Source organism: Oncorhynchus gorbuscha, linkage group LG15, assembly GCF_021184085.1.
Source record: "Oncorhynchus gorbuscha isolate QuinsamMale2020 ecotype Even-year linkage group LG15, OgorEven_v1.0, whole genome shotgun sequence".
NCBI classification, from domain to species: domain Eukaryota; kingdom Metazoa; phylum Chordata; class Actinopteri; order Salmoniformes; family Salmonidae; genus Oncorhynchus; species Oncorhynchus gorbuscha.
In genome coordinates this window covers 36,035,892-36,048,644 of record NC_060187.1, presented here as the reverse complement: position 1 = coordinate 36,048,644, position 12,753 = coordinate 36,035,892, and the positions used below count along the sequence as shown (strand labels likewise).

The 12,753-nt window shown below is 42.7% G+C and overlaps 1 protein-coding gene across 3 annotated transcripts; it reads left to right on the top strand.

Moving 5' to 3' along the window:
• The first annotated feature begins 303 nt into the window (after positions 1 to 303).
• LOC123997033 (AN1-type zinc finger protein 5-like) lies at positions 304 to 12,354 on the top strand. Of its 3 annotated transcripts, none has more exons than XM_046300977.1 (6): positions 304 to 444; positions 5,978 to 6,186; positions 6,382 to 6,496; positions 6,702 to 6,820; positions 6,986 to 7,090; positions 11,232 to 12,354. In XM_046300977.1, the coding sequence occupies exons 2-6, from the start codon at positions 6,027 to 6,029 to the stop codon at positions 11,378 to 11,380; spliced, it is 648 nt and encodes a 215-aa protein (XP_046156933.1). In that variant the 5' UTR covers positions 304 to 444; positions 5,978 to 6,026; the 3' UTR covers positions 11,381 to 12,354. The 3 variants fall into 3 exon arrangements, with proteins under 3 accessions (XP_046156933.1, XP_046156935.1, XP_046156934.1); XM_046300979.1 differs by having other exon boundaries at positions 306 to 444; positions 6,022 to 6,177; XM_046300978.1 differs by having other exon boundaries at positions 306 to 444; positions 6,022 to 6,186.
• The last annotated feature ends 399 nt before the right edge of the window (positions 12,355 to 12,753 follow it).

Here is a 12,753-nt window from a genome sequence, read left to right as displayed (position 1 = left end):
TTTTAGTTATACAGGATTTAATTTACCTGCATCTTTAACTCATTATAGTTCATACTGCCTAGTGAATATTTTGAATTAATTATGTTGTACTTTGTTGTCATTTTTCGTTATTCCTATAACTCAAACATGTTTCCAAGAACCTGTAACTTATTATAACCCTGTTGTCATTGCTGATATTGACACCAATGTTCAATGTCACAAGACTCATTAACAAGCATTTTGGATATAAGAAAGGGCCATTCCTTTATATATTTTTGTGTGAAATCTATTTTATGTGATACATTTCCATTTATGTGAAGAAAAATAACGCTTAGAATGACGTCACGGTCGTTGTCGCGAATGTCGAGCTAACGCTGGTTAAGAGGCCGCGCGCACAGAAGGGAAGGATTATTACTACATTCTGGAGAGCAAGGTCGTCGACATCTGCAGCACTTCGTATTTCAGGTACTGCTTTGCCGTAGTAAAAAATTGGAAGGTTTCGTTAATGTAAACCGATTCGATGCATTCTCCGACTAGCTTAGAGCTTCATGATAGCTAGCCAGCTAACGCAACGTTCGAAAGTCGTGTTATATTTTAAAGGTAATCTGTCTAATTCATTTCAGACATTACCCATGTAAACTAGGACAAATTACTTCGCTTGTCATTGTTTTTAATCAGTTAACGTTAGCAGGTCTCTAGGGCAGGCTAAAGTTATTTGTAGGCCGACGTCGTTGAGCTGAGAGGAAGGAATTGTTTTGAACGAAACACGAACTGCGTTAATGACAGTCCGCTGTAGTTACTAATTTAGCTAGCTAGTTGCTTTTACTAGCCAGAGCTATTTTTGTCAGTTTATGGCAAGTCTAACTAGTTGGCAAGATAATGCAGACATTTTGTGTTTAATGTTTGTAGTTATGGACCGCTCAACTCCGTTCTATGGAGGAAGTGTTGAGTTTTGATAACTGGTCGCCGGAAGTCACCATTAGTCGATTCTTGTAAAAATGTCAATTCTGAAGACCCTTACCTGTACCTATGTTTGTTCTGTCGAACTGTAGTCCTTCTGCGGTGTGCTGAAATTCATACTTTTAATAAACGTAGCGAATACAACCACCGACTTTTTCCTCATGTTTTGTTAATACAATGTTAACATATTCAATTGGCACATTCCAGTATGGAACGTCGTTTGGGTCTTTGAGTGTCAAAGATACACGTTAAATAACACCATTTAGTTGTAGAATGTTGTAGAGAGTAAGCTTTAGCTTGGTACCTAGCTAGCACCAATACAACCAGCCTGAAAACAATGACCAGTAGAAACTGCAGTCATCATTATTCTTACCAATGGTTTAGGAATCCTTGTAAGTATTAGCCTGGTAGACACTTGTTTATCGCTTACTGAAATGAATTTTAGTTAATGAAAATAAATAGCGAGACAGCTACTAAACCGTGTTGCCCAAAGCTAACCTTCTAAGCAGCCAGTTAGCTTCATGGAGCTCGACCAGACTGGGTTAATGGTTGTGAAGGTAGCCACAATAAGGATTTAGGCACCATAGTGGAATATGCGGTCTTGCTTCAAAATAAAAGTAACTCTTTGAAAGTGAAGGATAGAATTGGTTGACTCATGCCATATTTAGAATAATGTTAAACAAGGTTGGAATGTGAGTCAATGAAATGGGGTATCGGTCTACTCGGTGACACCAACAGAACACAACTGTGAAGAGTATATGCAAATATAAGCGCAACACTAATCGCGGGACTGTGAAATCACCTCCCCAGTCAGCCTATTGTGTGTTCACATTCATATTGCACTGTACAGCTTTACCTAAGGATCAGTGTATTCCCAATGCCCTCAGTTATCAGACTCCAAAACATCCACACAGTATTGTTTTTCCTTTGGAATAGTGTTCGATACATATAGGTTTACAGTAAATGTGGCTCATTTCAGTTGTTTGAGTCCCACAATAAGGGCTACGATGCTGATGTTCTCTGGGTGTCACTGAGTAGACCGATACCCCATGTCATTGATCCACAATCCATGGGTAAGGTTGTACAGTGAAATAAGTATGCCTCCAATGCAATTCTAGTCTAATACATTTAGCATGATTTCAACAGATTTGTCAAATTAACAAATTGTTTTATTTTGTGTAACATTCCAACCTCGTTTAGCATGATCTATTCAGTTATGGCATAGTTCTAGTATTCATTCGCATCACTGTCAATGACACTTAATTTGAAGGCTAACCGCAAAGTCCACTTGTGGCTAATCCTTATTGTGGCTAGCTTCACATAGAACGGTCTGATCACCATTAATCAAATAAGAACTGTCTTATACATTAGGGTTATTTTAGATGACACCTAGCTATATAGTAGCTACTGAAACAGATTGTCGTTTTTTGGAAAGAATATCATTTGCATCCATGAGCTAGCTAGCTTTTTTTTAATGACCAGCACTGTAGGTGCCGGAGACAACTTTACCAGCATCACAGCAATGAATCGTTGTGACATATGAAACTTGAGTGGTATTGTAATCAATGTGTAATATCTATGTAAAAAATCTATGAACTTGTTAAATTATGTGTATTCAGGTCCTGATTGGTCAACAAGCTTGTGACACGTCAAATAGTGTTAATTTACATGTCAAATAGTCTTAATTGATGCATATCTTTTTGGACACGCAAAGACACAAATTAGGAAAAAGTTGGTTGTATTCGATACAAGATGAAGAGGGGTATTGCGGCATGTACATGTACAGTGCATTCGGAAAGTATTCAGACCCCCTCTTTTCCACATTTTGTTAAGTTACAACCTTGTTCTCAAATTGAGGAACATTTTAATTTCATCAATCTACACACAATATCACATAATGACGAAGCGAAAACAGGTTCATTTTTTGAAAATGTCTTAAATACAAAAAAACACTGCTCAAAAAAATAACACATCCTAGATCTGAATGAATGAAATATTCTTATTAAATACTTTTTTCTTTACATTGTTGTCAGCACATTCAACTATCACACACAATTTATCAACCCATGGAGGTCTGGATTTGGAGTCACTCAAAATTAAAGTGGAAAACCACACTACAGGCTGATCCGACTTTGATGTAATGTCCTTAAAACAAGTCAAAATGAGGCTCAGTAGTGTGTGTGGCCTCCATGTGCCTGTATGACCTCCCTACAATGCCTGGGCATGCTCCTGATGAGGTGGCGGATGGTCTCCTGAGGGATCTCCTCCCAGACCTGGACTAAAGCATCTGCCAACTCCTGGACAGTCTGTGGTGCAACGTGGCGTTGGTGGATGGAGCGAGACATGATGTCCCAGATGTGCTCAATTGGATTCAGGTCTGGGGAATTGGCGGGCCAGTCCATAGCATCAATGCCTTCCTCTTGCAGGAACTGCTGACACACTCCAGCCAAATGAGGTCTAGCATTGTCTTGTATTAGGAGGAACCCAGGGCCAACCGCACCAGCATATGGTCTCACAAGGGGTCTGAGGATCTCATCTCGGTACCTAATGGCAGTCGGGCTACCTCTGGCGAGCACATGGAGGGCTGTGCGCCCCCCCCCCAAAGAAATGCCACCCCACACCATGACTGACCCACCGCCATGCTGGAGGATGTTGCAGGCAGCAGAACGTTCTCCACGGTGTCTCCAGACTCTGTCATGTGCTCAGTGTGAACCTGCTTTCATCTGTGAAGAGCACGGGGTGCCAGTGGCGGATTTGCCAATCTTGGTGTTCTCTGGCAAATGCCAAACGTCCTGCACGGTGTTGGGCTGTAAGCACAACCCCCTCCTGTGGACGTCGGGACCTCATACCCTCATGGAGTCTGTTTCTGATTGTGTGAGCAGACGCATGCACATTTGTGGCCTGCTGGAGGTCATTTTGCAGGGCTCTGGCAGTGCTCCTCCTGCTCCTCCTTGCACAAATGCGGAGGTAGCGGTCCTGCTGGGTTTTTGCCCTCCTACGGCCTCCTCCACATCTCCTGATGTACTGTCCTGTCTCCTGGTAGCGCCTCCATGCTCTGGACACTACGCTGACAGATACAGCAAACCTTCTTGCCACAGCTCACATTGATGTCACATCCTGGATGAGCTGCACTACCTGAGCCACTTGTGTGGGTTGTAGACTCCATCTCATGCTACCACTAGAGTGAAAGCACCGCCAGCATTCAAAATTGACCAAAACATCAGCCAGGAAGCATAGGAACGGAGAAGTGGTCTGTGGTCACCACCTGCAGAACCACTCCTTTATTGGGGGTGTCTTGCTAATTGCCTATAATTTCCACCTGTTGTCTATTCCATTTGCACAACAGCATGTGAAATTTATTGTCAATCAGTGTTGCTTCCTAAGTGGACAGTTTGATTTCACAGAAGTGTGATTCACTTGGAGTTACATTGTGTTGTTTAAGTGTTCCCTTTATTTTTTTGAGCAGTGTATTTACATAAGTATTCAGACCCTTCACTATGAGACTTGATATTGAGCTCAGGTGCATCCTGTTTAAAATCAGCCTTGAGATTTTTCTACAACATGATTGGAGTCTACCTGTGGTAAATTCAATTGATTGGATATGATTTGGAAAGGCTGTCTATATAAGGTCCCACAGTTAACGGTGCATGCCAGAGCAAAAACCAAGCCATGAGGTCGAATGAATTGTCCGTAGAGCACCGAGACAGGATTGTGTTGGGGCACATTGAAGGTCCCCAAGAACACAGTGGCCTCCATCATTCTTAAATGGAAGAAGTTTGGAACCACCAGGACTCTTCTTTGGGCTGGCCAAACTGTCCAATCAGAGGAGAAGGGCCTTGGTCTCTGTGGCGATGCGAGAACCTTCCAAAACAACAACCATCTTTGCAGCACTCCAGCAATTAGGTCTTTATGGTAGAGTGGCCAGATGGAAGCCACTCAACAGCCCGCTTGGAGTTTGCCAAACGGCACCTAAAGGAGACTCAGACCATGAGAAACAAGATTCTCTGGTCTGATGAAACCAAGATTGAACTATTTGTCCTGAATGCCAAGCGTCATGTCTTTGGGGACCGTGTTACCATCCCTACAGTGAAGCATGGTGGTGGCAGCATCATGCTGTGGGGATGTTTTTCAGTGGCAGGGACTGGGAGACTAGTCAGGATCAAGGGGAAAGATGAACAGAGCAAAGTACAGAGAGATCCTTGATGGAAACCTCAGACTGGGGGTGAAGGTTCACCTTCCAACAGGACTACGACCCTAAGCACAAAGCCAGACCAAGCAGGAGTGGCATTGGGACAAGTCTCAACGACCTTGAGTGGCCTGGACTTGAACCTGATTGAACATCTCTGGAGAGATCTGACAGAGCTTGAGAGGATCTGCAGATAAGAATGGGAGAAGCTCCCCAAATACAGGCATGCCAAGCTTGTAGCGTCATACCCAAGAAGACTCAAGGCTGTAATCGCTGCCAAAGTTGCTTCAACAAAGTGCTGAGTAAAGGGTCTGAATACTTTTGTAAATGTGATATTTCTGGGGGGGGGGTATACATTTGCAAAAAATTCTAAAAGCCTGTTTTTGCTTTGTCATTATGGGGTATTGTGTGTAGATAAGAAAAACAATGTATTCAATTTTAGAATAAGGCTGTATCATCAAAGTGGAAAAAGTTAAAGGTTCTGAATTCTTTCCAAATGCACTGTAGCTACTGGTTTTCCAACTGTCAATGATATCAGACCACTCAAGTGAAGTGAATAAGTTGATTTTGTGTTTTCAAAGTTAATGTATATTATGGGTGTCCAATTATAAACCTAATTAAACAGAATAAGTACAGCCTCTGGATTGGGTAGCCTCCCTGCTAGTAACAAGAAACGGTATTTGTATTGTATCTAACAAATTGATCACTCCTAAACTAAACCATTTATCAATAATTCGTACCTACTCTTAGCAGAACCGCTCCCCTGTTGGTCTCCAAGCTCCTTTAGCCTGTTAAGAATGTTAATGTACACAAATGGTCACTAGTTTGACTAACTCTTCAACCTCATTTCAGAAATATCCTGTTCCCCCCCCCCCCCTCTCCCCTCCCTTTGTCAGAGAGCATGGCTCAGGAGACCAATCAGGCGCAAGTGCCAATGCTTTGCAATATGGGCTGCGGTTTCTATGGTAATCCCCGCACCAACGGCATGTGCTCAGTCTGCTACAAGGAACACCTGCAGAGACAACAGGGCGTGGGCCGTTCCAGCCCCCCAGGTGAGAAAGGTAGGGAGAGGGACACAAAATGGGGGGGCTGGAGAAGGAGGTAGCAATCGCTACCAAAACCTTGGCATTATAAAGCAATAGTGATTTATCAGTTTGTGAAACACTTTTTCTTTTTTTTCCCCATTGAAGCCATGATTCAACATAAGTAAAAGGTCAGTCATAGTCACAATCAATGAACATGTGGTTTGTCTACAGGCTCGGTTGCTTCATTGCCAGTGGGGTCCCTGGGAGCAGCTGGTGTGTCGGTGAAGCGCCAGACAGCGGAACCCAGCGCGGAAGGGGTCACTCTGCCCGAGGAAAGGACATCCAGGTATGCTGCCAGAGAATCAGCTTGTCTCTGCAAACAAACACAGACTGCTAAATGGAAGCCATTCAATTGACAGTAAGCTGTTGCTCAAGAGGCTTTGGTTTATCATCGTGTTTTAGAGTTCCCTAGTCTTCCTCCTGAGCTTAATATTGGATTATGGGTTCAGTTGATCAACTCATTATTGGTCTGAGTGTGTGTGTGTCTTTAGTCCCAGCTCCCCCAGCCCAGTAACCCAGCAAATGACAGCCATGAGTATCTCCCAGGATACTGGAGCCACTGACTCAGACCAGGCTAATGGGGAAGAGGAGGGGACATCCAAAAACACAGGTTAGAACAACTGGGGGGGAGCTCAATACTTTCTTGGTTTCCAAACTGTTTCCCATGTCTATATCATCAGTAACATTATGTGGCATGCCTACATAACTACACTGCAGGAACAGTCCTATATGGGTATCTATGTTTGATGTTCAGTCAGATGTTGTATTTTAACAGAGCCAGTGGGTGAGTCAGACCAGACCTTGTCTGATGGTGATCAGACCCCTGACAAAAATAAGAAGAACCGATGCTTCACTTGCCGGAAGAAAGTGGGCCTCACGGGTAAGACTGAAGAGGGTTTTAAGCCAGGTGGACACTACACGTTTTTAGTCTGATCTACAGGCTCCTGATCATCTACTGACACATTTTTCTAAATTGGAGTAAAACTTAGAGCTGCAGCCTGTAAAAGTGTAAGCACATACTTGATTTGGGTTTGATTGCTGTAATAGGCTCCCGGGTACCTGCGCATTCCCAATAATTTAACATGTTGAATATATTCTACCTCAAATCGACCATTGTCTCCAAGTGTGAACAATGCTCAGAGCAGATGCGAGACATTTCTCACCACCAGCCAATAGCAGCTACTCGGGACAATAAATTGTTCTCTTCACCTACATTACAAGTTCTTCTGTAACCATGTTTCGTCCAACCTTTTTATGCAAGTAAAGTACATGTCGGATAAAAATAATGCTATGACAGCCCTGATGTAAACGGAAAATTTTTCGCCAAACTTTGCAAATGTCAAAACAAAATATGCTGGACAAGGTGGAATCTTTTTGCCGGGAAAATGAATTCTGCAAGAAATGCCAGTGGAAACTCTTTTATGAGCAATTATTGATAAACCATCATATCGAAGTAAAACTGGAGTCACGCAATGTCATGTGTGGTCCCTCACAACTCACCAGGAAAGCATGAAGTTTATTAGTTTATGCAGTTAATTACAAATAAAATAAGTGATGACCACAGGGTGGTGGAAGTGCAAGGTGATGAGCTTGATGTTCCTTTTCAATAAATATCAAGGGTCTTATTCTGATGACATGATCATCAATGCTTGGCTGCCATTAGACAAATAAAAATCTTGCTCTTTTGTCCATAATAATCTCATGTAGGCTATACATGCGCTCTAGCCAATAGCATGCCGATACAGAGACCAGAGTGGGCACACGCTATATAAAATACATTTTTGGGGGGAGAAAACCATTAGTATAATTAAATGTGATGGAAACCCATTTAACTTGTATTTTTTATTCGGTACATGGGAATTTAACTGCAAAAGGTATTTTATGTGCACTACGTCATCACGCACAGCCTTTTATCTGCAACAAGTCACTTTGATGGAAATACATCTCTGGTGGGAAATTGTGTGTAGTTTTTATGCAAATGTGTTAATATTTGCATGAAAATCTGTCGCCAATGGGTGTAAACCTAGCTACATTTACATTTACATTTAAGTCATTTAGCAGACGCTCGTATCCAGAGCGACTTACAAATTGGTGCATTCACCTTATGACATCCAGTGGAACAGCCACTTTACAATAGTGCATCTAAATATTTTAAGGGGGGGGGGGGTGAGAAGGATTACTTTATCCTATCCTAGGTATTCCTTAAAGAGGTGGGGTTTCAGGTGTCTCCGGAAGGTGGTGATTGACTCCGCTGTCCTGCCGTTGTGAGGGAGTTTGTTCCACCATTGGAGAGCCAGAGCAGCGAACAGTTTTGACTGGGCTGAGCGGGAACTGTACTTCCTCAGTGGTAGGGAGGCGAGCAGGCCAGAGGTGGATGAACGCAGTGCCCTTATTTGGGTGTAGGGCCTGATCAGAGCCTGGAGGTACTGAGGTGCCGTTCCCCTCACAGCTCCGTAGGCAAGCACCATGGTCTTGTAGCGGATGCGAGCTTCAACTGGAAGCCAGTGGAGAGAGCGGAGGAGCGGGGTGACGTGAGAGAACTTGGGAAGGTTGAACACTAGACGGGCTGCGGCGTTCTGGATGAGTTGTAGGGGTTTAATGGCACAGACAGGGAGCCCAGCCAACAGCGAGTTGCAGTAATCCAGACGGGAGATGACAAGTGCCTGGATTAGGACCTGCGCCGCTTCCTGTGTGAGGCAGGGTCGTACTCTGCGGATGTTGTAGAGCATGAACCTACAGGAACGGGCCACCGCCTTGATGTTGGTTGAGAACGACAGGGTGTTGTCCAGGATCACACCAAGGTTCTTAGCGCTCTGGGAGGAGGACACAATGGAGTTGTCAACCGTGATGGCGAGATCATGGAACGGGCAGTCCTTCCCCGGGAGGAAGAGCAGCTCCGTCTTGCCGAAGTTCAGCTTGAGGTGGTGATCCGTCATCCACACTGATATGTCTGTCAGACATGCAGAGATGCGATTTGCCACCTGGTCTTCAGAAGGGGGAAAGGAGAAGATTAATTGTGTGTCGTCTGCATAGCAATGATAGGAGAGACCATGTGAGGTTATGACAGAGCCAAGTGACTTGGTGTATAGCGAGAATAGGAGAGGGCCTAGAACAGAGCCCTGGGGGACACCAGTGGTGAGAGCGCGTGGTGAGGAGACAGATTCTCGCCACGCCACCTGGTAGGAGCGACCTGTCAGGTAGGACGCAATCCAAGCGTGGGCCGCGCCGGAGATGCCCAACTCGGAGAGGGTGGAGAGGAGGATCTGATGATCTGATAGCTACTCACATACAAGCTAGCCGGTCTCCTGGGTTATGTTACAAGTCTTTAAACCTGTTCTTACCTCAAGCTCTTTCTGCAAAATCGACAATCCATACTGGCCTTTTTTCCGTAACCAGTCACGTGCCCAAATTTGCTTCTTTCTTGCTTAGTTTTCGGAGCATGACAATCGGTGATGTAGTGTTCTTTTTTTTAGGGGGGGGGAGTGCCAGAACTCTTAAAAAAAATATATATTATATATATATTATTACGTAATGAAAGTTGGTACCCAAATATAGCCTAAACCTATTGTTTGATAATTGTACAATGTACAGTACCATTCAAAAGTTTGGACATACTTAAACCCTGGAATGAGTTTCTTTATATTTACTATTTTCTACATTGTAGAATAATAGTGAAGACATCAACTATGAAATAACAAGTATCAAAATATATATTTTGAGATTCTTCGAAGTAGCCACCATTTGCCTTGATGACAACTTTGCACACTCTTGGCATTCTCTCAACCAGCTTAATTTAAAAAAAAATTTTTTTACCTTTATTTAACCAGGCAAGTCAGTTAAGAACACATTCTTATTTTCAATGATGGCCTGGAAACAGTGGGTTAACTGCCTGTTCAGGGGCAGAACGACAGATTTGTACCTTGTCATCTCGGGGGTTTGAACTCGCAACCTTCCGGTTACTAGTCCAACGCTCTAACCACTAGGCTACGTTGCCGCCTCATGAGATAGTCACCTGGAATGCATTAACAGTTGTGCCTTGTTAATTTGTATAATTTCTTTCCTTAATGCGTTTTAGCCAATCCGTTGTGTTGAGACAAGGTAGGGGTGGTATACAGAAGATGGCCCTATTTGGTAAAAGACCAAGTAAGGTCAAGAACAGCTCAAATAAGCAAAGAGAAGCGACAGTCCATCATTACTTTAAGACATGAAGGCCAGCTAGTCCGGAACATTTCAATAACTTTTAAAGTTTCTTTATGAGCAGTCTCAAAAACCATAAAGTGCTATGATGAAATTGGCTCTCACGAGGCCCGCCACAGCAAAGGAAGACCCAAAGTTACCTCTGCTGCAGAGGTTAAGTTCATTAGCGTTAACTGCACCTCAGATTGCAGCCCAAATAAATGCTTAACAGCGAAAAGCAGCCAACAAATGCTCAGCATTAGTGGGAACTGTTGGAAAAGCATTCTTCATGAAGCTGGTTGAGATAATGCCAAGAGTGCAAAGCTGTCTAGGCAAAGGGTAGCTACTTTGAAGAATCTAAAATGGAAAAAATATTTTGATCTGTTAATAAAAAAATACTACATGATTCCGTATGTGTTATTTCATAGTTTTGATGTCTTCACTATTTTACAATGTAGAAAATGGTAAATTGAGAAGAACCCTTGAATGAGTAGGTGTGTCTAAACCTTTGATTGGTACTGTATTTCCACACTGAGGTTTGAATAATACTGTGAAAATTGTTATAATGCCCTTTTTAGTGTAAGAGCTGATTGAAAAGACCACCTGAAGTTTCAGCCTGTTTTGGTGAGAGTGAGTTTTAGCCTTCATGTCGACATCCTCATGTGGTGAATTGGTCAATAGACCAATAAAGAATTCCAAACCGCTCTACCAGTAACAGCTCATGTTCAGTTTTCCCCTTTCTACTCAAACCACTCCCAGAGAGTCCTAGCAAATACTTGCTTGAGAAATTGCTCTTTGCTAAGAAGCCATTTTAATTTAACTTTGTCTATCTCCTCACTCACTAGGCTTCGCTTGTCGCTGTGGTAACCTGTTCTGCGCCATTCACCGCTACTCTGACAAACATGACTGTCCTTACGACTATCGAGGTGCTGCCGCAGCACGCATACGCAAGGAGAACCCTATCGTGGTGGCTGAGAAGATCCAGAAGTTATGAGGACTGAGTAGAAAGGTCTGATGTGCAAATTGTGGAACAATGGCGGCATGGAATAATACCAGATAAAATTGTTTCATGGTAGGATAAGGTGGGTGGGGTGGCAGTGTCACAGCCCCTGCCCAGCCACTTCCTTTAACATCTCCCTCTCTCTCCTAGGGTGACCGCTTGAGTGTGAATGCCTGTGGTGAGATGGTCTGTGTGTGTGCAGTATGGTTTGGTGGGCATTAGAAGTCTACTGTGGGGAAGGAAGACATTTCATTTTTAACCTTTTTATTGTTTCTTAACTTGGGGGGACTTGAGTTAGTTTTTATATTACCCCCGTGTGGTGGTTAAAATGAGCCAGAAGTAACATGTTGAAGAGCATGCTTACATCTCCGATAAGGGCATCAGGAGGTCAAGTTAAGATCCATGCTGGGAGTTTCTGTGTATCAACAATATCTTTTGAGGGCTAGAGATGAATTTACTCCCAGAGAAAAACCCTTGTCCAGTTTCTGACAAATGGGCCTTTTTGTTGTAACTTTTCTTTCCCTTCTGACCCTTAGATGAATAGTTCACAACATGGCAACATTTTTTCAAGAAATGTTCTTTGACTTACTGATATTGGGTGCATGAAAGAGCCTCTATGAGTGATTGAGATTGTTTTTATGAGTGTATGACATCAGATCTATATTAATATATTGTCCTTAGCTTGAAGTTTTTTTGAATATTGAATTTTTTTATATAATTTGGTTGTTTGTACTGGAGGATTGGCAGCATGTCAGAAAATCACTTGTTTTGTACTGAACCTTTCAATGACATTTTAGCATTTCCATCTGATTTATGTAACCATTTAAAAAAATACAACTTCTGATATGTGATGGAGTAGAGTCCTGTTAATATGTTCAGATTAGGATGTTGCAGAAAATTAAATTTATTATGGAATCAAAGCACAACAATTAAAGTTAACTGCAGAGCATAAGACATTGAATGTACAAGTTAACTTACTCAGTTGTTTTCTTCAGCATCCAGGTCTTTATACACTGCTCAAAAAAATAAAGGGAACACTAAAATAACACATCCTAGATCTGAATGAATGAAATATTCTTATTAAATATTTTTTCTTTACATAGTTGAATGTGCTGACAACAAAATCACACACAAATTATCAATGGAAATCAAATTTATCAACCCATGGAGGTTTGGATTTGGAGTCACGCTCAAAATTAAAGTGGAAAACCACACTACAGGCTGATCCAACTTTGATGTAATGTCCTTAAAACAAGTCAAAATGAGGCTCAGTAGTGTGTGTGGCCTCTACGTGCCTGTATGACCTCCCTACAATGCCTGGGCATGCTCCTGATGAGGTGGCGGATGGTCTCCTGATGGATCTCCTC